The sequence below is a fragment of the Cygnus atratus genome, chromosome 6, assembly GCF_013377495.2.
Source record: "Cygnus atratus isolate AKBS03 ecotype Queensland, Australia chromosome 6, CAtr_DNAZoo_HiC_assembly, whole genome shotgun sequence".
Classification (NCBI taxonomy): domain Eukaryota; kingdom Metazoa; phylum Chordata; class Aves; order Anseriformes; family Anatidae; genus Cygnus; species Cygnus atratus.
Window position 1 is genome coordinate 33,320,875 of NC_066367.1, and position 27,840 is coordinate 33,348,714.

General features: G+C 36.1%; 1 protein-coding gene across 1 annotated transcript; it reads left to right on the top strand.

The window, feature by feature from the left end:
• Nucleotides 1-535: 535 nt before the first annotated feature.
• ACMSD (aminocarboxymuconate semialdehyde decarboxylase) lies at nucleotides 536-27,442 on the top strand. The gene is made up of 10 exons (XM_035556108.1): nucleotides 536-592; nucleotides 4,079-4,123; nucleotides 9,123-9,219; nucleotides 12,158-12,207; nucleotides 13,525-13,761; nucleotides 16,380-16,473; nucleotides 17,805-17,900; nucleotides 18,370-18,542; nucleotides 26,956-27,054; nucleotides 27,353-27,442. Exons 1-10 carry the CDS (start codon nucleotides 536-538, stop codon nucleotides 27,413-27,415), a joined length of 1,011 nt encoding a protein of 336 aa, XP_035412001.1. The 3' UTR covers nucleotides 27,416-27,442.
• The last annotated feature ends 398 nt before the right edge of the window (nucleotides 27,443-27,840 follow it).

Sequence of the window (27,840 nt, forward strand, 5' to 3'; positions counted from 1 at the left end):
ATTTTTAAAGTATCTTTTAAGAAAATGCATAGGAATGAAAAGAGAGTAGATGAGGAGGTATGACTGTCTACCGAGAGTATATTATACACTCGCTACAAATCATTTCAGAATCTAGGAGGGAGAAATGAGGAAATTCAAATCAACCTGTTTAATGCATTTATTCTGATTCAATTTCATTCAGCGGTTTTCAGTTTCTAATGCTGAGCTTGTAAATGAGCTTGCATTTTAGATCTTAGGTAACATAAACCCCTTTATACTGCCAATATAAACATGCATGCTTCCCTTTGCCCTCAGCCAGCTGTAGTTTATGCATTAACAGGGACTTTCTGCTAGAAGCCTTTGTTCTTTCACAGAGCCACTCCTCTGGGATCTAGGCTCCCTGGTTGGTTACTGTATTTAGTTCTCATGACCTGCAGCAGGTGGATCTGAAGCGCAGCCGAAGTCAATAACTTCTGAACCAGGGACAGGAAAGATAGTAGTAATTACACAGAAAATATTTTCTGAGAAAGAGTATTTCTCCTTTGATACTTCAAAAATGAAAATTGATATTCATAGCCACATTCTACCTAAGGAATGGCCTGACCTAGAAAAGGTAATAAGAGTTTAGATATTCAGTGCCTTATGTTATCAGCAACCATTGGTACCAATGTAATTCTTGAAAAATCAGTGAATGAAAGGTTCTCTTAGAAATTCCTGTTTTCAGTAGGTTTTTGTCTGATTTGATTTTTTTGCAGATGTAAGATATCTGTATTACATTACTATGCAAAACAAGTGTCCTAGTAAGAAAAATGGGCTGTTTCCCACTCTCTATTTAGACTCATGTCATTTTTTTGTTGTTTTTTTTATGAGACCTACAATTGTCGAATAATGAGGCATAAATTCCATTTTCTTGATGAAAGTAGAGCTGTCAAGCTCCCAAATGTTATTCACTTTTGTTTTAAATAGGAGAAATAAGCGAATGTTTGACAAGATTAATGTTACCTAAGGAAAAAGTCATTCATTCACATCTTACGCCCACAGGCATGAGAGTCATTCATTTCACTAGGTATGGGGTAACTCTAAGTATGGTTAACTGATGATTATGATTGTTTTACTAATATCTGTTATTTGTTTCAGTTACTGGGAAGGAGTTGCATATCGTATTACAAATACAAAATTTCTTTTGTCACAACACTGAAGCTATAAGTCAACTTGTCTTAACTTTGCATTTTTGCTTGGTATTATTAGTAGTATTTAACAACACATTTATTCTTGTCAGTAACGATTTTATGACTGTGAAAAGCATTTGAGAATGGAAAGTGTCATTTAGGTTTTTATGTAATAATTCTACTCCTTTTCTTACTTCAGATTATCAAAAGCAATGTAGTCATCTGGTTCTGAATTAGGTTTTAGAGTTGTTGCCTGAATAATTATAATCACAACTGAATACAGAGGTGGCTGATCTAAGGATCTTGGATTCATAAGGGATCACATCTTCAGTGCTACAAAGGGTACTGGAAAAGATCACATGGTAAAACTGTATTTATATATTGGTTATTCACACAAACAAAATTGCTTGCAATTTACAAATTGTTTCCAGAATTCCAGGATAGCTATTTTTTATAACTCGTGGTAGAAAAATCAGACTAGAAAAAAATGCATTGTAGCTTCTTCTCTTACTGTAATTCTGTGTTGGTAGCAGTTTGAATGAGCATTGCCTGTGTCTGCCAGTGGTATGGAACCACTTGATTTCATTGTGCCTGCCTTTGACAACAAAAGAATGCCATTGTTTCAGCCATGCTATTAGGCCTCGGGCACACTAACTGACGCTCTGTTTGACATTGTACATCTCTTTCACTTTACTCTTTTGAGGTTGATGATGGCAAACTCTCAGGTAAGCATTTTGTATGCATTAGCTCCATGTTTCTGGGACTTTAACCATGACAGTCCAGTATCAGTTAGATGTTAGCCAGAGAGCAGCTGCAAATTATAAGCAGCAAGTTAGAAAAAAGTTGTGAGAAAAACTGTTGTTAAGAACATATATGGCATTATTTCTTAGTTAGTAGTGAAGAGTAACATTATTATGAATAAAACCTCCTGGAAAGGAATTCTTATTTCCTCTTATACCTAGGAAGGGCTTTTTAAACATCTATTTAAGCTTCCTATTTGTAATTATATGAGCTCTTCAATGACAAACACATACACACAGGATAATGTAGGTGAGATGACAGGTATTTCTGAGAACAAATATTTTTGTATTAAGTGGATAGGAGTTTAAATATCCAGTCTACAAAAAAAGACTACTCTTGTTTGTTTCAGATTTTATAGTCCTTGTCTGTGCAAAATCCCTATAAAAATCCCTATAAAAATTCTTTATTCTGATTTTGAATTATTTACATATTTTTGTCTATCTATAATTTAAAAGGACAATAAGTTCATTGAGATAAAATCACCTCAAGAGTCCCTTGATGTTCATGGATGTATGTCAAAGATGAATTCATTGCTGTTAGTCCCTGAGGTCAGCTGTAGGCCAGTGTTGCATTTATTTAAATACTGATTAAAGAGGCTAATACATTTTTTTTAAAGTTAATTTCCACCTGCTAGTTTTTGTTTCCCCTTTTCCAAAGTTTGAGCATGTCAAAGGTTTGTTAATAGACCCAGAATAGAAAACAACCCTCAGAATTACCTAGAGCCATCTGAAAATTCAAGCCATTAACATGGCCTTCTACATCTCATGCATGGAAGAGCAATTAGGCAATCCTAGCATGCACACGTAGTGTTAAACTTTCTTTTTTTCCGTCTTATAAATGCTGAATCTTGAATTTATGACTAGAACATTCTATTATCAAGATAATTATTAAGAGCTTAGGAACCCATAATAAGTACAAAAATGCATATAAATTAATGAAATCCATCAGTAAGGACTATCAATGCATCCAATTAATAACTAATAGCTAAAAAGAAGATTAGAAGTTCAAAAACAGACCAGTGAGTTTCTCTCTGTGAACACCTTTAAGGTACTCATTTTTTGCACAGCTTCTAACTGCAATTAGCATGGAGCTAGAAAAAACTAAAGTTCTCATTAGATGTCATACATTTTTCCTTAACTGTAAATGTCTTATGTGTATAAATATATATATATATATATATATATAAAATAAAAGTTTGAGTTTAAATATTACCTAGCTGCATAGCTAAAAGTAAATAATTGACTAAAATATTCTTAGCCGTGAAAATTACCATCTCTGATTGACTGAAGTCAGGAGGCTCGGCTCTACATGCCTACCGAGGGAAAGCTGGCAGCAGCATTTCGTAATGATGTGTTATCACAGGAAATTCAAGATTGTATTCAAATTGTTTACACTTCAGTGAAAGAAATCCCTGCTTTTACTCAGTTTCCTTTTAAACATTTCGTAATAGGAAAAAAAGGAATTTTGAGCATTGTTTTCAGTCTACTATGTTATTTTGAGATTTCTAATCTGATAAGTTATGAAAATGCAATCAGCTTCTTTTGTGTTATGTTTTGGTGTGTTTTTTTTTTTTTTTTAAACAATTTTGAATCTCTCTAAAAGAATCAATGAGCATCTAAGCTTCTCCTTTAAGCTTCTCTTGGCTGTTTAAATATTAATAGAGAGAGACTGACCTTCAGTACTGCTGATGAATCATGAAAGCTGAAAAGTGGAATCAATACATCTTTGTGCTAATGATTAACTGATTACAATTTGTTAGAATTGGAAGATTGTCAGCTCAATTTTCATATTGCCAAGTGCTTGATTCAATTTTTGCTGTGTTAAAATACTATTCCCATTAGAACCTCGATATATATTATGCAACTTTAAGCACTTTGAAATCAGTTTTCAGGCTTATTTTAAAATGTTGTTGAACTTGGAGTTAAAAGTTCAGATTTACAAACACCATTAGTACAGTCTGGTTAAACTTTGGCACTTTTGTTGAAGTTTGGGGCTACTTGTAGGCTCAATGCTGAGTATATGCTTCAGTATTTCTCCTGAATAAGGTACTGCTGGGTTGTAAGAAGGGAATTTTGATTATTATTGCAGAGTGCTAACTAGTTACTGGCTTTTTCTTCTTTCTTTTACAGAGATATGGATATGGTGGATGGGTACAGCTGGATCATCACTGCAAGGTGTGGGCTGTTCGGTTCGTTTTGTGTTGTCATTAGGAATAAAAAATCCTGTGAAATCCATTAAGAAGCAAAGTGGCAATAAGATTAGAAAAATATGTATCAAAGACTCAGCCAGAGGTTTATCTTTTCTGAAGTAATATCACTCAAAGTCCAAATATACCTCAGCAGAACTTTTTGCTGAAGATGTGAAACTCAGTATAGTCATTTCACATACTCTTGTATGAGCCATTTTCCATTATCCTTTTTTTTGTCATAATATCATCTAAACACTTGGAACGCATAGCTCTTAGGAATTGTTTTCAATAAGACAAGTCAGCCGAAAGCAGATAACATATTGACTGCTTTTAACTAAAAGAATTCTTCTGTATGAGAAGCAAAACCAAAAGGAACTGGTATTTTAATAAAAGTTAACTCAGTCATGAAAATATCTTCAAAGGGAAGGAGTAACTTCTGTAATGTTATGACAAGGAGAACAAACAGCAGTTTCAGTACCCAAGAACAGTAGGAAAAATACATAGATTCAGGGATCGTTACACACAAAAGTAGGAGCCTGAGGTTTCTTGGCAAGTAGAAGGCAGACAGTCTGATTATACTTCATCCTTCACCCACTCCATTAACTTCACAAAGGCACTTCTAAGCTACATAAATAGAACAGGAACATGTCTCCACATGCTATGAGTCTGTGCTAATGGTCTATCTGCATTCGGAATCCATTCTTCTTGTAGTGAATTTAGCAAAATACATGTATTTACTTTGATGGAGACAGAACTGTGTTTTTAAAGGCTTGATTCTGATCTCACTCACAGTAGAGCAAATTGGAAGGAATTTCAGTGACATCCACAGTGACACAGCAATGTAAAACTTCTGAAAGCAAGATCAAAATGTTGCAGTATATCTTTTGGTAAGAGCATTAAAAAATAGTAGAGTAAGTTAATTTTTTTTTTTTTTTTTTTACACGAAGGCATAATGACCTAAGACAGGCAAGGCTGATAAGGCAAAGTAACAGTCTTTATACATTACTATATAGGTTAACTGTACCAGCTCATTTTAAAGATGTTCCCTCTATTACTGTATAATTGCTTTGGCAGTCAGATATCCCTGTGTATCTCAAACACTGTCATGGGAAGCCAGCTTCCTCCTGTGACCTGTCAGCTCCCTGCTTCTAGGAATCTTTCAGAGAGCCCGTCACTGCAAATGTCATTGACCTCTGGAAGCAGGAAGATTGGAAAGATGGTATAAGAAAGAGGTCTCAGGAGACCCCAGTTCACTTCCAACCCCACTTCATATGTACCTGTCCTAACCTGAGAAATGCCATCTGTAACTGCCTACCACAGGAATGTTGTGAGTTGTACAGATGCTGAAGGGATAAAGACAATGCAAGGTATTAGCAGGATAAATAAGGAAAAGATATGAAGGTAACAGAAGATGGGTAGGTAAGAGCAGAAAGAACAGTTTGGGTATAGTAAGCTGTAAGACAGAAAATACAAAGTTAGTAGCATGAGGAGCTCAACAGAGTGTCAACACATGACCCACATAAATCATGTGAAGAGTGCAAATAACTGGCTAAATCCAGTTGTATACTGTGTTAATTTCAGTGAAACTAGACATTCCACTAGTCACTTTGCAAAATCATACTTCTTTGTGATTCTATACATATACACACAGTAACTTTTTTTTAAAAAGCTGGTAAGATGGATATGATAGTGCCTATATATTGCAACCTAATGATACATGCTGCTGTCATGCTATAGTATGCAAGGCTATGCTGTCAAGTTCCTAACAATTATTTCTGAAAGAGGGCCACAGAATAGGAAGGCTGGGACTAAGAATGAGGAGGAAACAGATATTATGCTGAAATTTCGGATATGAGTCTAAGCAGGCATGGGAGGAGAGAACAAGCCACCTGCTGAACCAAAGTGTGGATGGCACAGCTGCTGAGATTCTGGTAGGTGCAGGAAGGGGAGACTTGGAGACATTTTTAGCAGCTTAACTGTTTTTATAGGCCTGATGCTAACACTCCTTGCTAAAAATAGTTTGCAAAGGAACTTTGTGGCAAGTTAATAGCCTGATACACTCTGCAGAGAATTCTGTCTAGCCTACTTCTGTCTGAAAATGTTGCAAGAAAAAAAATTATGGCAAAAGAAAATCCTGTTCAGATCTGTTTGGCTGGGGAAGTTAACTCCTGAGATTTTTAAAAAAGGTAAAACTTCAGATACCATTCTATGAGGAAGCAGCAGGGTCAAATTGGAGGAAAATAATTACATGCATTTATAAAGAAGTGCAATTTGGGGTGTAACTGAGTAGTTTAGCAATGCAGTAATTTAAATGCAGATTGCTGAACCAAATCAGCCTCCTAGACTTCATTCTTAAATATCTCTCTCTTAATTTCCACATAAATTAATTAAAGTCTTAAATATTAGATAATATTAAGAATAGAGTAGAACAGGTGATAGAATTCTTCAATTTTTCCTTTAGAAAATTGTGTTAACCTGCCAAATGAGGATCTAATGTCTTTTCTGAAATTTTCATAAAAGCATCCATTGCTTTGGAACCTGAAAAATTTCTGTCATCCGTGTTTCGTTCTCATTGCTGCAAAAAATTCTCACCAGTTGAGGTGTCTGAGTAATTTCTTGTTTAAAAAATATCAGGTGCAGATTAGTGACAGTGTCTAGAGACAATAGCAGTATGACTGAATTTCCAGTTATAGCGTTGCTGGGGTAGATCTTTCAATTCTGACAGACATGAGCATGAATTCAGATGATGATGTTTTGCTTTCCTGCATAATCAAATCAGTTGTTCCTCACACACAATGCTGTGAGTTTAGCCTTGACCTGGAGCATGTTTTCGTTCACAAAGAATCAGTTAATGCACATGAAAATAGGAAGCTGTTCAATGAAGTCTTCAATGAGAACAACACATGGCTTATTAGAAACCTTTCTTATTTTGCAAACCCTGCTGCAGCATGCAGAAAACCACTGTTCATCTCAGCATTTATGTATAAGCACTGTCAAGGTTGCAGGTGAAATTACAATTTTCACTGTTTTCAGTGGTAGCAGAAGGAAAGAGAGAGAGCAGTTATATATATATATATGAGCAGTTCAGCTGCTGTGCCTTAGCTGTGTCTGAGTGAAGAATTAAAATTTGCCTGTGTTCACAGAAATGCTCCCAGCAGTAAACCAATAAAGGCCACACAATCTATTTGTATGTGGTACAATGCTCAGTTCTACTCTGTTTTCTCTGCTCACACCCTGAATATTTCTCCATTTATTAGGCAATCTGCTGCAATGGGCTGATCTTTTTTTAATGTATCGGAGTATATGGCTAGAGTAAAACTTTTTGTCAGGTTGGAAAATCAATTTTACAAGAACCTGAAGTATTTTACCAGAGGATCAGGACTATGTGGTTGTTATTACTGACTGTAATATTTCAAGTAATTTTCACAAACTGTGTTACAGCTATCAAGTACCTTGACAGTTTGCCAAGGCAGCGCAGTTAGATTTGTTGAGGAGAGCTGTAAAATATTCATTAGGGCAGTGTATTTGTGAATGATGCTTGAAGTTAATAACAAATTCAAGGTTAAGAAGTCTGACTTCCCTGAAGGAGGTGATAGAAACCCAGCTCTTCTCTGAATAGTGAAATTTGATAGGTTATTTCTGTTTTAACATAATAGCAGGGAATATTCTGATTTATCAGATTTTTATTTAGCAACATAGACAGGTGTCTTGAGGATCCTAAATAAAATGATTTTGTGGGGAAAAATCAAGTGGCCTTTAGAGAGAGAGAATTCCCTTTCCAGAAGCGTCAGAAGACTGCCCTACACTTAGCTTGTGTTTACTGTGAAGGTGAAAGAATAACTGCTGTGCTTTCTCACAATTTATCTGGTTTTCAATTTTCAACTGCAAATTCAGTGTCCCTTCTGTCCAGTACATTTCCTGCATGACGATGCTCACCTATTCCGTATCCTCAGATCCAAGATGGGGATCTTCTGACTTCAGCTATTTCCACTTACACCCAAAATAGCTACAAGCAACCAAATAACTCTCAGGCCTTGCAACTATTGGTGAATTATAGCTAATCAGTTAAAGCTAAGCCACCAGAAATACTGTCAGGTCTGTCTTTACAAGATCATAGAAGCACGGTTATGTACAACTCTGACAAACGTTTTCCTTTGCTTAATGTGACGTCATTGTCCTACTCGTCATCTTTGGGCAGTTGACATATCAACCAAAAAATAAGTTTGAAAAGGAAGTTTCCATGTTCACAGTTAAAGGAACAGTATTAAATTTCCTGATCTTGATAATATTTTGAACTTTGTAAGTTTGGGAATTGGTGGTGGAGGAATGGGGAAGGTATTACAGTAATTCAGGTCATGGTTTATACTGTGTTCAGCTTTGTGCTTTGGTTGGGTTTTTGTTTGTTTGCTTGATTTTTCCAAATACAGTTTTTCAGTAATTCTGTTCCTAAGGAGAAAATGTAATCTGAAGACAACATAATTGGTCTGCTTTGGTCTCAGTATGACTGGTGATCTGAAACAACTGGCTGGAATTTAAGAGAGTTGCACAATTATTTCTGTAGTTACTGGAACCATTTTATGGTGTTGATTTTAAAAGAACACACGCATACCCAAGGGGAAAATTTAGCACAGATTTAATTAGAGTGTTATCTGGAGGTCAGCATTAGATTTGGAGATAAACTTTGGTTAAGACAGCTTATATCTTTTCCAAACATATGGAGTGATATGCACTGCAATATAAATGGATTTTTTTTTTCATTTTAAAGAATTAATTCATGTCATCTGAACTATAAGTGACTATTTTTATAGTCTTTTATTAATTACTGTTTTAAAATAGTTTTTGATTTAAAAATACCTGCTGAATAAAAATAAAAGAACAAAAATCTGTCTCTGAATTTTTGTAAAGCACAATATACTCAAGTCACCATATAAATTATCATGTGCTACTTTGTCACATTTATAATATATGAAAATGTCATTTTACAGGGACAGGCAAGGATGATGAAGGATGGAAAGGTTTTTAGAGTTATTCAAGAGAACTGCTGGGATCCAGAAGTACGGATTAAGGAGATGGACCTCTCAGGTACCTCTGTAAAGGAACTGAAATGATTGTGTCTCATTCAGAAGAACAACGTCTCTGTTAGTGCATCTGAAAGTGGTTAATAACCATATCAAAACCAAAAGGTTTAGCAAACTACTTCCTTAATTTAAATCCACTAAAAGTCACTGAAAACTGTTATGTTTTATATTCAGACTCAAATGGGACACGTTCCAATAACTTTTCTCATTTTCAGTAGCAATTCATTCCCCAGATGGACTCACTGGTTTCACTGGGATTGTTAGTGCAGTAAGGAACTAGTAGTTGACATAAATAAGGATGGCAGAATCTGGACTTGAAAAGACATTCCAGGTATACAAGTGATGCACAAAAAAGAGGACACCCCCCCACACCCCACCCCACCCCTTTTTTCCCAACTGTTAAGAGTCTGCTTTTCTTGTAGAATTTTTCTAATATAATTTTTTCCTTTTGTAATATTTTTTCTATTTAGGTGATGCAATTTCATTCCGTATTTTTGCTAGAGGATTCCAAACTTAGAGAACTGCTACCATTACTCTTTCAGGAAAGAGTTTTCCTAATTTAGAAGTAAACTACATGCCAAATTTTCAAATTTATTTTCCACCAGGTTCCTTCATGCCACTAAATAAGATTTGCAAGATGTGAGACTGAGAATGAGCAAAGAAATTTTTAGTCTGATCAGTGATTTTTGGTTTTGTAATGGCAGAAAAGAAAATGTATCATAAAACCAGCACCACAGTATTTCTTCACAAACTAAACAGTGCTTGCTTACTTGTGTTTCATAAAAAAAAAAAAAAAAAAAAAAAAAAAAAAAAAACTCTAAAACTGTGTGTTACAGCACCATCTGGTGACTTGTGCTCTAAAAATGTCCCCTTTTATTATTGCACTCCAAAGGCACAGGCATCAGCTAAATAAGTGTAAAAAATAATAATAAAAAAAAGGTTCTTAGTGTTTTTCATTCTTTTAATAATAAAGATTGTGGTCTATGTTTATTCCTGTCAGTTTACAAAGCTTGTAGCTACTTAGTTCAATGACAACTTTATGTAGCACAGACCAAGATGGATCATACTGAAAAAATAAACATCCAAATATGGCATAACTCCACGCTGAACAAAGCTAGTATCAGCCTTTGTAAGGTGTTATTAATTCAGAGAAATAAATTACAGCCTGGTTGCTAAAAAGCTTTGTTTGTGCAGTGCCCTAGAAATCTTTCAGTGATAAGAAGTGGTAGCCAACATACCAAAGAGACTGAATTAGTTCTCATAATCATAAGGCCTAGGTCTAATCCATGTACAAACCTGTGTCTTGATCTACTCAATAAGACAAACTATAAAGGTAATTCAATAAAACAAGCTGTAAAGGTAATTAACATCACAGTTCTGTGATACAAATCATCACAGTTTTGTTGTATAAAATTTTTCAGTTAATCCTAACTGCCCTCCCTTATTATTTTCACCTTGTAAAACCCTCTGAAGAGGTCGTTCCTGCCTCCACAATCAAACCAAACATGCACTGGTCTGTGTCATTGCAGTGGTATGGTTAGCAATGACATGCCTGCCATTATGGTATATCATTTGCTAACCACATTGCACCAAGAGGATTCAGAAAGCTAAGAGAAATTATATTTGGAATACAAAGTAGAGAGTCTTTTTTTTTTTCTTCATACTGATTCATCTTCTTACTAAATCTAGTGTTCGGGATTGTTTAGCATAGAAATCTACCTTTAAGGCTTATGTTAAATTTGCTTGGCAATGTAAAAATGGATTGGAACCATTTTGTGGAAAACATGGAGAAGGTTCTCAAACATACTAATCAAGTGTCCAGTAGCATATTGGTGGGCAATACAACTTAGGCTGTACTTAGATGAACATGTCATTGTAGACGTAATCCTTAACCTCCAAACCATGGTTACTGCACATAATATTAATCAGATCTTGCAAGAGAGATGCCTGAGTCAGCTTTTCCTCTTGTTTCTTACTCAAAATAACGAGAAGGTTATAAAGCATGTTGCTAAAAATTTGAGTGCTTTTTCAAGGTCATTGTCTTAAATTCTCATAGGGTTTTTCTGCCATCTTTTGGATTAGTATTTTTATTACTAACAGCCACATTAAATTTTTTATAGCATGATAAAATTCATGCATAACTTTTACAATATGAGATGGTGCTACAATCAGACTAAAAATTAAAGAAAAATACATTTTTGCATGTAACTATTTAGTGAAGTCCTAATTACTGTTCATTCTTTGTTCTGTTGTCAATTTGTAAAGTTCATTCCTTTAAACACACGTGAAGGTATAGACTTGTCTTAGAACAGAAACCAAACAATGTAGAGTTAATTCTCTACTGCTATCATCAAAGTTATTTCTAAAAGCAGATAGACTTTCTTATACTTAAAACCTCAGTAGTACAGCCACAGGATGAATAAAACCTAACACAACGCAGCTTTGGGAAACATTTAGGAAAACGTTGTTTCACAACCATTGTTAACATAACATTGTTTAACTTTGATCTAATTTACATATTTATTAATTATATATAAGAAATGTGACCCCAAAGTAAATAAGATATTGTATACTGTTTGTTTAACAAAGCTTCATTCATTTTTGTAATATTAAATTGCCATTTTATTAAATTTTATGCATGCATATCAAACACTGCTAAAATCAAAATACTTAATTTCACAAAATGATCTGCTGTGTGAAAGTTTTTTTGGTTCTCCTTAGCTAAAACATTCCAACCCTAATAAGCTGATACACCACAAGATTTATTACCATGACCATCAACTAGCAAAAAACAGATTCTGTCCATACCAAAGTTAGAACATTCTTGCTTTCCATTTTAGTAGTTACCTTCTAGGCCTCTGCCTTTCAAACCAAAGTGCTTTCTTATTTTCAACATTTTATCAAAAGAATGAAATATTAATAACTGTTTTTTTCTTTCTCAGGAGTCACTGTCCAAGTCCTTTCCACAGTCCCTGTAATGTTCAGCTACTGGGTAGGTTCCTACTAGCATATTTTGTAATTCATATGTTACAATTTTTTTGAAAAATAAAATGCAACCTCCTGTAAATTAGGTGACTGAAATAGGCACTAGAGCACTGAAGTAAATGGGGAATTGTTCTGCTGAGAAAACCAAAAGAAAAAATAGTCCAGGAATTGGAAGAGCCAGCAGGGTGTCCTGGCAAAGCTCCACTCTGGAGTACACAGAGTAATTAAAAATAACCCAGCAACAGAATTTTTGCTGGGGATCTTATCGGGGGGTAGCTGGAAACATGGAGGGAACATTTACTTAGCACAAGTCCCTGGTTAGCAGGAAGGTGTGTATGGACTGATTCCATGAAAGTTAGGCATCAATCAGTATCTTCTCAAGAACTAAAAAATCAAAGATATTTTTGTGACTTCAGTCCACTTTCTTTTAAAGGTAGCATGGGAGGAGCACTCGTTGACCTAGAATCCTTTGAAACTTAAAATTCAGTTGCAAATTAAAGTTAAGTTCCGTGCATAGCTTGATCCTGAATGCATCAAAGAAGTTAAAATAGTCAGAGAAGATAAATCATAGCAATATGATGTTCTCAATACATTCTTAATTTGATTGTTTAGCTATGTGTAGAAGTGGCATGTAAACAGACATGCTACATAAAAGTCATTGTGTTAAGCCCATGTATAAGTAGTGCCACTGAATTTCAGAATTTCTTGTTGCATGACATAACTTTAAAATTTCACTCTGATATTTATGGGAATTTTTCACTCTAGGAATATATTAGGGGGAAAACAGGTAACTAATTGGGTGGATATTGCAGTTCCTTCACTAGATATTGCAGTTCCCTTACTTGAATCATAACTTATCCTTTTCTAAATGTTAGAGAGCTTTGCTCAAGTTTTCTCTGTAAAATTCTCATGCTCCATCATCCCACATTTATTATATTTCTCTCTTCAACTCCAATGTTCATTGCTGTGTTTGAAAATGGTTTGCTCAGGTTTTTGCATTTGGATAAACAAAAACAAAGGACTGGTTTACACAATAGACCAGATACTTTAGTGCATCAGCAACCTGGACCTTCTTACATTCTTCCTGAGCATTAAAGGCAACCACAGTTGATATAATACTTGAGACAAGAAGGAGAACTTTACCCAGAGGATTTAAAACAAGGCAAAATTTAGCCCTACTGATTTCCGGCCATTCAGAACTGTAAATTTCAAATTCAAACACTGTCTCTGAATTGTTTGCAGTGACATTTATCCAGTATCTTCCAAAGGTGATAACATTTGAGAACTATATTTTAATGTACTATTCTGCTTAATATCTTATCAGGCCAAACCTCAGGATACTTTAGATCTATCCCAGATATTAAATAATGACTTAGCTGCTACAGTAAAAAAGTACCCCAAGAGGTTTATTGGCTTGGGTACGTTACCTTTGCAAGCTCCAGACCTGGCTGTGAAGGAAATGCATCGGTGCGTGAATGAACTTGGCTTTCCTGGAGTACAAATAGGATCTCATGTCAACAATTGGGACCTGAATGCACCAGAACTGTATGATATTTATGCTGTGAGTAAATGTTTCTTTCTTTATTTGATGGAATTCTGTGACTTGGAATTTTGTCTAAAAATATCTTGGGATGTGTTCAATCATCAGCTAAATTTATAGATACATTAAAACAATTGACCTTCCTATTCTGCTTAGTGTAAAAGAAGGAGCATTTACAGAAGACTGTCAGTAATTTTCTTTACTGACTGGGAAATCAAGATACTAAGAATATTCATTTAAAATTTCACAACCTTTCTTAAATAAAGAGTGCACCTCAAATGTTCTTTATTTGTGGATTCATTTATCCAGCCTGCTTAAACCTGTGAAATAACACTGAGGTCTGAGCATTCCGTTAGTGCTTGATACCAGGTTTCTTATTCACCCAAGTGAAATCAACTCAATCCCACTTTCACACCATGCAGTTACATCTGACTAATCAACAGCGGTCAGAGAGCTTCAGCTTTAATTATACATGATAATTGATCATATGATGTAATGACAAGAATATGATATAAAGCATCCTGAAACATACTTCATAATAATGATTAATGAAATCTTTTTATGATATGAATTCTTACCGCAGTTGCCTTCTTGGTTTGTGAAGAGAAGTGCAGCATGAAGTAAAGCATATCTGCACTGTTTGCCTTTGGGTTCAAGTTACTATATCCAATCCTATTGAGACAATTGATAAACTTTCTGAGATTTTCAGAGATTCCAAAGTGAGATACGTATAGAGCCAAAGTATCCTATATGCAAATGGGACCAAAAATTCCAAACTGGAATATAATATTATTAATATTATATAATATATTTGGTTATAAAATGAGCTTATAGATCATATTTCTTATATAGTCTGAGGTCCATTTAGGGATGGCCATTTTTCCAACTTACAGAGTTTCATCAATGTACATTCTTTATCTGTTTCACAGGTTATTATATCTTTAAATTGATCCATAGAGGTGGTTTTTCAGAATTCTCTATTTATTCAATAATGCTATTAGCACAGCATCTGGGCTATTTGTTTTTGTGGTCACAAGCAGTCTGCTATCAATTTCTGCTCTTGGAGTAGCACACACTCTCAGACTTGCAGAATGGTTGAGGTTGGAAGGGATGTCTGGAAGTAATTTGATCCAGGGCCCCTGCTCTAGCAGGGCCACCTACAGCAGTTTGCCCAGGACCACATCCAGGCAAATTTTGAAGACCTCCAAGGAGGGAGATTCCAGAACCTCTCTGGGCAACCTCTGCCAGTGCTCCATCACCTGAATAGTGCAGGAGTGCTTCCTGTTGTTTAGATGGAACCTCTTGTGTTCCAGTTGGTGTCCCCATCTCTTGTCCTGGCACTGGGCATCACTGTAAAGAGCTTCGCTCCGTCGTTTTTGTACCTTCCGTTCAGGTATTTATATGCATTGATAAGATCCCCCTGAGCCTCCTCTCCTCTGGGCTGAACACTCCCAACTCTCTCAGCCTTTCTTCATGGGAGAGCTGATCCAGTCCCTTAGGGACTCTTCACTAACTTTCTGCAGTAGCTCCATATTTCCCCTGTACTGGGATCTCTCTAATGTACTGTGTGTTCTTCAGCTTATGTTTAGCACGTGTAGGAAGAAACTTCTATCATTTTTAGAAATGTTCCTGGATAATAAAGATTGTGAAATTAAGCCATATTTGATACTGAAATTTATCAATCTGCCAAGCCAGTTAGTGAATTGCTATTTTCAATTTGCAAATGTATATGACAATTACTCCGTACAATCCAAAAGTTGCAGCTTTATTTATGTATGTGTGGGTAAATAAACCAAAATTCTTCAAATGTGTGATAGTCTCCTTAGCAACAAGAGGAGGTTCAGAAATACAACTGACAACATGAACCTGTTAAATCCCAGTTAAGGATATGAATGACTCTGATGAGCGTATACTTAAAATTAAGCACATAGTTAAGCACATAGCACATAGCATTAAGCACATAGTCACAGTTGGGATCAGCATCCTATATTGTTTCTCTGCTTTCCTTTCCAGAGGTATGAGTAATTGGAAACATTAATGTGTCTGAGTGGACATGGGTTCTTTCTTGATCAGAATGCAGCTAGATTTCTAACTCAGGGTGGATTAGTAACAGTTTTAACATTTTTTAGGCCAAGCATAGAGCCAAAGGGGACAAATGTAGCGCAACAGCTATAAAAGCTCCTGAATGAAGCAGGAACAATTCTATAAAACCATCCTAAAATGGTTCTATAAAACATTCTGAGAAGTAATCCTTATATGTGAAATGAAACCAAAAGAATCCTAATTTGAACTGAATTTTATACTGCAGGATGACTAATGTAAACGCAGATAAAAAAGTGGTTTTGTACCGCATTAATGTGAGAAACACTTGGCTTACAAGAAAGACACTATCATCAGTGTTTCTGATCCTGTAGTCTCTAAAAGAACTTTGAGTCTGACTGAGGACTTCAGGAGACGTACCAGAGGACTAAATAAAACAAACTATTGCTTATAGTTCTTACTTATAATTCTGGGCCTGTTTATATTACTAGTACTAATATTTGGTCCAATTTTGTAGGAAACCTTTAAAGCATGGCCAAAAACTAAGATGCATTTTGGTAGGATTAAGGCAAGATTTAGATGTTTTGTATTTGCTGCAGGCTGCTGAACAATTAAATTGCTGTCTTTTTGTACATCCCTGGGACATGCAACTAGATGGAAGGATGTCCAAGTACTGGTTTCCGTGGCTGATAGGTAAGTGTATGTTTACTTTGCTTAGTTTTTGTTTACAAAGTGTCACTGCATTAAGTAAAAAGAGTAAGCAAAACCAAACACTGTTTCCTACAATTTCTTTGAACTATTTCCTAGTAATAGGTTGATTGGAGAGGAAATACTGAATCTAAGTTCACATCAACGATAGCTGAAACAACATGTACTTCAGAAGCCCCCCAGAGATGGAGGGAATTCATCTAGTTTCTGTTTTATTCCCCATCCACTAGGTAAATGAGGATGACACTGAATAGCCAAAAGCGGGTTTTATTGCTCCTTAGAAATGGAAATGTTTAAGACTGATTCTACCCTCACTCTTTTTTGTGTTGTTTTTTTTTCATTTTTCATTGATTTGCTCTGCCTCCAGTAGAGGTGTTCTGAACAATATATGCAATATGCATATAATACATGTTTTGCAAAACACACTTGAAAATCATAGTGTCCCAATCAACAGTGCATTATTTTAGAACAATATCAGTTAGCCTTAATCAGAGCAGGCTCTACAACATAGACTTAAAAAGAGATTAAAATTGCTACATTTACCTAACAAAGCATAATAATCTGAAAGATTTTCCAAATAATTTTAGAAGGCTTTGCATCTGGGCGTATAGAACAAACATGAATTTAAGACACCCTTTTGTGTTGGATAGGTATTGTTTCCCCCCAAAAGAGGGGAACTCCGACAGTTCCTGATTTCCAAGCTGGGTATCTAAAGTTATGTACATAAATGACATGATATTCTAAATATAATAGGTGTGCTCAGAAACGGAGGGTTGACATAGGAACCTAATCTGCTGTTAGATTCCTAACACTGGGCACCCAAGCTACTCAATGGCAAAGAGAGATATCAGTTATTTCTAAACTGTAGGAATTGGCACCATGTCATAACTAAACCCCAATTCCATGTTGGAATATGCACCAACGTATCTGCTCCACTTTCCACACAAAGGAAACCCAGAAGCACAGGTGAGAAGAGAACATGGCAGATTCCAGACTTGCCGTTGAGCTAGGGTAGCTGTGGAGCTAAGCATGTATTATGCTGTTCAGGACATAACCAGTTCACCAGCCAGCTGTCCTTGTGGCGTAGGATAAAAAGTGGGTTTAGGATTCAGAAGATCCTAGCTTCTAGTCCCGTGTCCTCATTTCAGTTAATTAGCATGGAGGGCTATGTTCCTCCAACAGGGAAAATGCATAACCCTTGGCAGCTGTTCTGTAACTCATTTTTTCAGTAGGCCCAAGGCTTATTGAAGAAAATGAAGATAACATCTAAAATTCAAGGTTTGGCCATATATGATGAAGCTTTATCTTGTTCTTAGGCATGCCAGCAGAAACAACCATGGCAATTTGCTCCATGATTATGGGAGGAATTTTTGAAAAATTTCCTAAGCTGAAAGTTTGCTTTGCACATGGAGGTAAGTAATATACTTCTTTAGCTGAGTGTGGTACAATTGTATTTTCTGGTATGCCAGCTAATGGGGTTACCACTGTAAGCCTGCCACCTGCTGAGCACTCTTGGCCCAGTGAGGATATCTGCCAGACGCGTTGCTCACACTAATATTCTCTAGCATGTTTCACTCAGTGTTTGAGCTGCTATAGGTAGCCTTTAAGAAAATTGAGGAGTGAGGGGAGACAGGAGTCAGTTATGGGCTTAGGGAAAGGGAGGAGTAGGGAGCAGTAGGAATTTGGGCGTTAACTGTCGTGAAGAAGTGGGGAAAACAGAGAAAGAAAGTAATGAAGGGGAAGGAATAAAAAAAAATGCCAGTGCAGTGCACTTTCATTCTAAATAGTTAACAATAAAACTTATGTATCTCTTTGTCGATAATGTCGCTTTTTCCCTCCTTCGTATTTTCAATTTCTGTTGCTAAAAATTTGTCCTTGTAGGTGGAGCTTTTCCATACACAGTGGGGCGAATCTCCCATGGATTCAACATGCGTCCTGATTTGTGTGCAGTGGATAATAAGGTGGATCCAAGAAAATACCTTGGTTCATTTTACACAGACTCTCTTGTCCATGATAGTGGTGCACTAAGGCTTCTAACAAGTGTAATAGGAGAGGTGAGTTTTAATGCTTCCAGAAGTAGGTAAGTCATTCTGGAATTATTTCTCCCTATGAAATAGCAAAAGGAGAGAAAAGGAAGAAAGCAGGAAAAAGACAGCATATTCACCCAGTGAAATCAGAACCTGAGCTATTATAAACTGACGTGCTTCTGCAGTGTTGATAACGTTCCTTACTACAGCAGGGAGCTCTTGAAGTGCTGGTTTTAATCCAGGAAATCATCCACTGTGAACCCTAGTTCACAGAGGCTAGTTCCTTACATAAGGTTAACCAGGATTTAGGACTGAGGGAATGGCAAGACCATCAGGGAAGGGATGGATATTAGGAAAAGGTTCTTCACTGAGAGGATGGTAAGACACTGAAACGGGCTCTTCAGGGAAGTGGTCATGGCACCCAGCCTCACGGAGTTTAAGAACCATTTGGACAACGCTCTCAGACATCGGGTCTGATTTTTGGGTGGTCCTGTGTGGAGCTGGGAGTTGGACTTGATGATCCTTGTGGGTCCCTTCTGACTCAGGATATTCTGTGATTCTAGGATGGGACTGCAAGCAAAGGGGGACTGCCTCATTTGGAGCCTTCCTTTCAAATGCCTTAAGTGCGTACTTCTTCAAGTGCGTACCTGAAGAAATCAATTGAGTATTTCTGCTTGGGAAGTTGTAGGCATTAAAAAGTCAGTAATAAAGATGATTTTTGTGGGCATCCTGGATAGCACATTAAATATCATGGCTTGCAAAAACATTTTAAATGTTAGAGTAGAAAGTAAAGAAATCTTTGTACTTTAGCAGCCTGTTTAAATCACATACAGTGTGTGTCAGAAAAATCCAAGACCATTTAAGTAATTCCCTCTTATTAATTCAAATGATTCCTTCTTATTATTATATGCTCAGGAAGGAGGGGAGGACAGCATAACTCTTGCCAACTTCTAGTGGATAGCTACAAATCAACAAGAGGCTTGTATTTGTGTCGTGATCTCTTGAACTCACCAGATAACAAATACAGAAATGCAAACCGGTTACATTGGCTTTATTGTGTCGACAACTGTATTCATCTTCCCGTACATTAGTTTCTAGGCTCACTTAGTACTTTCTCAGGTATGAGGCTGTTGTCACCAGGGCCTCTTGTATGACCAAAGTTCAGAAAACCAGCTAAGTCAGATGTTTTCATTCCTTCTAGAGAAAAGTTACTGTTGATTTCCCATTTTCATCTGTAACAGTTTGAATGGGTTGCTGCAATAAGTCTGTACAAAAACTGATACAGAAATGACTTGCCTAGGCCAACCAAAAATAATAAAGTAGAATAAACTATTTCTTTTCCTTATCTTGGTACTGTGTACCCAGATCACATCCGTCTGAAATCCATGGGTTTTCAGTCTGTGCTGCACAGGAAATTTTGTATCTTTGAGATTGGACTCAGCTTCCCTACAGTACTTTTATTTTTTAGGAAAACTGTATTTGAAGATTCACGAAAAATTCAACAGTGACAGCACATACACAACTTGAAACAATGCTGTCACAAGTTTTTGTAAAGTATATATACACAATGTATTTATATATGTATACAATACCACTACAGCTATAAGAACAGGAGGGATAGTATTTCTCTCTTAAATCCATCATGAATCAAAAATAGATTTGTAGGAGAAGCCCCATAAAATGTGCAAAGAAACTGCCATGAAGCTTTAGTTCCATTATCAGCAAGAAAGATAAAGCCCAGTTTGATTTACTTGTCAAAAGATCTGCTAATGAGCTCTTAGTATTGGCAAGTTCTTATAACGTCAGTGGGTATTAACTCAGGTGGCATTTGCCAAGTTCTTTCCAGACATATTAGAGCATTTTTTTGGCAATGTTAGTCCTCCTGAGCACTGATGGAGAGATCTGTGTCAGGGATGAAGTTTTAGGCACCAAACTGGTTATTAACAAAATTCTAGAGCTCCAGCCCAATATTGATTTCTGTTAATTTCTGTTACCGACCTTTAAACTGTAAATATATCATGGTCAACAGTCCAGGACTTTTTATGATGTATTATTACCTTTTGAATGTAACTGTAATTTACAGTATCCAATGGTATTAAGTAATTTTGAGAAAAGATTTTAAAATGTTACTATATGTGATGCGCACTTCAATTTTATAAGATACCCAAAAGCTTATAGAATAACAGTTTGGCACTTGCCTTCTGTTATCTCATTTTCCAAGAAGTCTCCCCACATCCAGGCCATGTTTGTCATAAGTATATTCTCATTCTACATAGAGTTATAGTATAGCAGGCATGAGTCTAGCTCTTGAATTTTAAATTGCTATGTATAGGTGCTCAGATTCCTTTGCTGTTGTTGTTATTATTATTTATTATTATTGCCAAGGAGACAAAACCACTTGCTTGTTTTGTTGTTTGCATTTTTAAATGTTGGGAGACATATTTTGCCATCATTTGAAAGACCTTGGTAAACTAGAAGCTGTGGGATTCAGCATAGCTGAAACCCACACATTCTTTTTTCTGGTCTGATACTGTTTTTAAGTTAAACTATTGAATTCAAGAGCAAAGCAGGAAAGAAAGTACAACAGGATGCTTAACACATTACTGAAGAGCTTAACTTTTTTTCTTTTTTTTTTAGCATGCATAGAATTCAAGTCTCAGAGCAGTTCTGCTTTAGAGTAGCAAGTTAGCTTTGCACCTCAAGGCTGCTCTGAGCTATGGCAATTGTGGGAAAGCTGCTGTCTGTGCATCATGCTTAAACTGTAACTTCCATACCTTTCCTCCTAAGAAGCAACACATAGCCTACGGCCCTTAATCATTATGCCTTCAAAAATAACATTTAGTTGTCTGAGGAGAGAGAGGTTGTGGATTGCAATTGGCTAATCTAAAAGTTACTTGGCGTTGTTAAAAATCATGTGCAGTAGCCTCTCTGGTGTCTCTTACTTTGCCAACAGATTTCTGAAATTAAGTTTCTTGATGCAATACATTAGCTCAGTGTACTACTTGGGATGTTGGTATCTTTAAGTCTCCTCTGCCTGTTTGAGCTCAGCAATATGACATGAGGTGGAAAGGTCTGGAAGAGGTTACTGGCTGAAGAGAATGGAATAGGGCTTCTGCAACTGATTCTATTCTTTAAATTCAATATGAGAAACTGGCTTTGCTGTCTTTTGTTTTCTATCTGATGGGAGGTAAGTCATTCTCTTCCCACTTTATTGTTCTGCTTATGACATATCAGTGTTGTCATTTAATTATCTGTACTTGTACTTGGCTTTTAACAAACACAGTTGTGAAGTCCAGACAATAATAAATGTCCCTGATGATAACAGCAGTAGAATTTTTCCCAGTATAAAAACAGTGCCAGAAACAAGGAATTATTGAAGGAAAATGAAAGATTTAAAAATCCAAATAAAAATTCTGCTGCATACAGTCATTTTATATGAAGTCTGTTTTTGCAGGTATACATGTTACCTTTGCACTCTTGTTTTCAACAGCCTCACTGATCCTTTGCCTCTTAATCATATTCTTATCTTTGCGATAAGATGGCACTTTTCTTAGAACAACAGAATACCCTCCTCTTCCTTCACTGAAGCATTTTAGTTGTTGTGCCTGTTATTCTTTCTATAAATATAAACAGTATCATCCACTATTTGTAGTTTTACAGAATAGCAAATCACATATTCTACATACAATTCTTTTGCAACCATTGCCCTTTTGTTCAGCCTGTGGTTTGGGGAAGACTCCTTAGGTATATTCAATTTGTGTTGGGATCAAGCATCTCTCTAGTCCCCTGCTGTATGCCAGAGAACATTCCTGCTTAACTGGTCATTAGAAGATATCTCTCATGGGGTAGCAAGCCTTCACTGGACCTCTGCAGCCCCTCTGGGACCAGATTTAGTTACCCTTTGAACACTGTGGAGAAAGCACTGCAGGGCTGGGCATTTGTGAAAGCACAGGGATTCCCTTTCAGACTGCTGTTTTTTAGTAAAACCTTTTATTGGTGGAGCATGCTAACTTTTATAGCCAATTTCTTTTTTAAAAGTCTTACAGAGGTTTAGGTGAATGTAATCTTTCTTCCTAGTACCTCTTTCTTTCCAGTTTAGGAGGCAGTCCTGCTTTGTTCACTAAAATAATTACCGTTTCATGAGATGCAGCTTTCTTTGCCAGGTTGGGTATAATCTGTGCTCGACCGACCAGTGGATAACTTTAGTGAGGAGTAAATTTACTTTTTCAGTGTGCGTCTTCATTTGCAGTGTTTCCTTTGCAGAATGTTGTGGTTTATATCAATTTTTCACATTAACAAGCATAAACAGAATACAGATAGCTAAACAGAATAAATGCAGCCATCCTGTCTTGGAGGGGGGAAAATACTTGGGTGGTATTGGGTGGTTGGCCTCAGGGCCAGAAAACAATCTACGGCCTGCTTTATCTACAAGTGCGTACATAGTCTTTGACATGACTATATCTGAGTGGGCCATGTGCTGGTGATATAATTAGCCATGCCTGTGTTACATCGTTTTAAAATTCCCCTACTCAAAGGATTCCTTATCCAGAATAGCACTGATAGGATGGAGTGAGCTCTGTTATCTTTTGGAATTCTGAGGGGAGAAGGTGGGGAGAGAAATTGAACAGGTTGAAATCTAAGCTTTATTTTGCAGAGGCTCAGAGAAATATGAAGTCCATTGAATTAGTGAAATACATCACCTATAGAAATTATTTGAGGTAGGACGAGCTTTGAGTCAGGCATATATAACGAGTAGCTATTTATTTTCCTGGCAAAAGATTAGGCTGCCAAGAAGAAGCACTTGATGGAGATAGCACTGTATTTATGGCAGATATTTGCAAGAAAAGTCTCAGTCCAGTGAAACTACTCATAGAGCAAGATTTCTTTCAAAATAAAGGAGCCGTTTAATTAAAATGAGACTTCCTTCTTTCTTAATGTGAAACACGCTAAGAGAGTTACGTGCATTTAACTAAGCAGCAGATTTGGCTTCTTGTTGCAATATTTGGCAACCATGGTACTGAAAGGTCAGGAGTCAGATCCCAAAAACTCTAATGCTTTTAAGAATTAGGAGAACCTGGAAAGCAGTACATTTTCTTTCTCTTTTTCAAAGCTAGGGCATCTTATCCTTGAAGAAACATTCACATCATATTTTCAAGCTTCGCTTTATAACCATGAAGATTCCCTCATTTTCCCATTAAAGTTGACATTATCACATAATACCATTCCAAAAGTCAAATCATGTGTTGGCAGAATAACAAGGATAAGATGAATAAATGCCAGGCTAAAAACATTGTGATTGGGTCTCCAGCATGATGTGTGACTTTATAAACCAAAGATTTGAAATAGGACAGCTCTCGGGAGCATAGCTAAGAGCTGTGCAGGAAGGGCATCAGTGTGTGTAAAGATCTGCATGCACATGGCTTCAGGTCCTCAGGGAACAGCCATTACGTGGCATCGGAATGTCACGTGTGGGCCTTGAGCTTATGAATATTAAAATCCAGTGATAGCTCTGAGTCACGTACACTTAACTTCAGCCCTTCGTAGTTTGGGATGCAGGTTAATTGGAGCCTAACACAGTTAAAAGAGGCAGGAGTAAACATTTCTGAGAAATACTTTTGTAAGGCTGCAGATTTGCTGCAGTCCTTTGCTCTCCCCATGATGAGGTAGCATGAAGTGAACAAAGCTAAACAAAAAATCCCTAATGATATTGGCTATAAAAAGTGAAGAACCGGGTTGGCAGACGATTAAATGATTCAGTGCATCTCTGCATAAACCTCATGGCGATTCCTCAAGGTACATCACCAGCAGGTAAAACGTTCTCATGCCAGAAGCTGGAGCTGAACTGGCTGTAACAATCTGGCCTTTTCTTGGGATGTATTCTGGTAGCAGGAAAGAAGGTGAGATTCAGGACAAATACAGTTTTTCTCTAACGTAAGAGGAAGAAACTATGCTTGACTTTCTTTGAGATACATTTTAAGATTCAGGTCTGTACTACTGTGAAAAAAATTCTCTTGAGCAGAAGGGTCCGTTGAGGCAAATTGTCAGCCATATTTACCTTTCTGAAAGGCAAGAGGCTTTATTAAGGTATTGAACCTTAAGGTCTACTATGGAAAATGAACTTTGCTGTTATTTTTTGGCATAATATGATGATAGATAATACGCTAGGAGTGTTGTCTATCTACAGAGACTTCACAGGACTTCTCGGAGGCCAGTTGATAAATACAGGGATTGCAAACCCCATTTTATAGATGGGTAAAAACTGAAGCTCAAAGATTATAAATAAATAGCCTAATAAATAGCTGCAATAACTCTACTTCTAGATTTTCTCATTAATTTACAGCTCTTAATTTTTCTGCTTATGAACAGATCCCATGATTAGCTGTGAAACACTTTAAACTAGAGGAAAATAAAAAGATAATTGAAATAACATATACAGATTATTCCAATGATGGGGTGAGATTTTTTTCTGCTCTGGTATACAGGAAACTTAAACAAGAATGTACAAACCTTCCTGACCTTCTTAAACTTCAGTAATAAGCAGCTGGGAAGGTACTTTCTCCTTTACTAAGAAATCCATTTTCCAATATAAAGTTAGTATGCTAATTGGTATGGTTGTGTGATTTTTTTTTATTTAGTTGTTGTATTTTGTGGCATACATTTGTTTTTTATATGTGCAGAAAATGCTTTGGTACCAGACTGAACTTTATAATGAATAAAAGAATGTATTTAGCTGTTTAATCACACACATATCCAAATATATTTTGTTTAATCTGCACTTAGAAATTGATGCAGTAGACAGAGGAATATAAATTGTAGACAGGGGAATATAAATTCTCCTGTTCTAATCATATGGCAGGACTTCTGTAATAAATTATAATACAATAATATAGGACAGAACAATAGAATTTGTATCTTGTTTGGATCTCCTGTAAGGTTTCACTTAGACTCTTTCACAGACTCTCTGGTGACATCTACTGGAGATAAAATAAATAAGCAGCATTTGACAGATAATTCTTTTTCTTAAGAACAATTTCATAAAATAACTGAAATATGTTTTCTTTGTCCTATTTCAGTATTGGCAACTGAATTTAAATACTACAACAAGTTCCCCAAAATTCATGAGCTTGACTTCAAATTTATGAGACATTTCAAAACATACATTTTTAATGAAAATGGTGGTTTTCAAATATTCATGTCTCCAGGAGATGAAGCTGGAACGAAAATAGGCTTTTGATAAAATCAAGTGAGTTGGCAATATTCACTCTCCAGGGTAGATGATAATATGAGAAATATCATTGCAGTGTGGAAATGAACGTATAACAATGTGGACCCATTGCGGATCTGCCTATTCGTTTCCGTCTCTGATAACAGGAGTGATGCATGCAGATTCTTACTGAATTTTCTATTCCCTGACTGTTGCTTTCAGAAACAAATCGGATCATGTCACTCATATTCTCAGATATGGGTTTCCAGCTCACCGTTAATACCCAATCCCAGTCAAAGACAATGACATTTTAAGGAAATCATAGACTTCCAAAAAATATATGAAATTCGCAAATGAGATTTTGGTTTTGTTATCTGAAGCTGAATACCAGTTAAATTAAATATATTCTCTTGAATTTAAATATTTGTAATAGTTCTGCATTTTACCACACTTTAAGTAGTATCACGTTGCATGTATTACAGCTTTTAAAGTACTGCACAAAAGATAATTTTGATTGCTTTGTATATTTTTATTACACATTCTTTTCAAGTATATATAAATTCAAGTTTGTGTGAGTGAGTGCATTTATGTGTGTGTATACTCAAGAATTTCAAATTCAAGAATCCAAATCCAAGCATCTTTTGTGAGTTTGGTGGAGAACTTCCTGAGATCCTTCAAGAAATCTGCCAAAAGATTTCATGGTCTTTTTGGACAGCAGTGCAGAGCATGCAAGTAACTTCCTTGAATGTGAAAAATAATTCAGAAGTAGAAACAGTACCAGTAGGGCAGGAGATGAGCAATAAATGCCATTTTGTAACATTTCAAAGCAGCACCACAATAAAGAAAATCGATCTCCATAGGAAATTACCATTTGTACTTGTACCATACTCATCTGAGCAGCATACACTCATTTCCACATGTCTGGGTTTTACATTTTGAATTTTCTGTATATCAGAATAAAAGTACACCACACTTTAGTTAGGCATCACAAAAACAATTAAGAAACAACCAATACTTTTTTTCAAATTTAAATTCCCCAATAAACTCAAATACTTGTTTTTAAGCTTTTTTTTAAATGTAAATAGGAATCCAGAGAATATCTTCACATTCACTTTCATAATTAATCAGTTCAATGTATATGTGTAACTTCCTGTGATTTATTATAAATTCCAGAAAGCATGTGAAATTATATTCTTTGATGTTACTACAGAATGTACAATGTTTCTTTATTACTAGGACAAAGTTATTTTAGGGACAGATTACCCTTTTCCACTGGGGGAACTGGAACCTGGAAAACTGATTGACTCAATGGAAGATTTTGACCATAAACTGAAGGTATAATTTGGGTGGATTTTGTTTGTTTGTTTGTTTTGTTTGTTTGTTGGGGGGGAGAGGGGAGCAGGGAGGGATCATTTTTAAGGTTTTCCAGGTTTTAGACCTGGAAAAAAAAAAAAACTACAGAAAAATCAGTGGAGTACAGTAATTCCTGCAAAGATTGGAAGAGGCCCTTCAGTCTTTTTAAAGCAGTTCATGAGAGCATTTCAAAGCAAGAGTGAAAGCATCTGAGTAAAAACAATTGACTAAAACGTGACTTAAACACACACAAACATATGTAAATGTTTTGTTTTTACAGGATAAACTCAAGGCTGGCAATGCTCTGGAATTTTTGGGTCTTAGCAGAAGACAGTTTGAATGATTATGAAGATATTAAAAAGACCAAACTTCAGATAAAACATTGACTCCTTAGGGATACTTCAACTTTGCATGTGCAATTGTACTGTGAAAAATAAATTTGACAAGTACATTTCAGTCTACTGCTATTTCCAAAGCAGGGGTACTGGAAATGCATACTCACTGATATTTCTAAGCATTTGAGGATTTAGGTTCTCTAAAAAATTCTGAAATCCCTACTTTCATACAGAACGAAAGATTTCATCTTTTGCAGCCTTAATAAGAATCTCTGAAAGACAATAATGCCATGTCATTAGGAATTGATCCCCAGGAAGAAAGAACTGTGAAAATAATGACTTGTATCTGTTGCATTTCAGTCTACGTCATCTTTGATGCCCAATACACAGAATTTGAAAGATGTCTTTTGCCTTTATCCACTGACTGAAACTG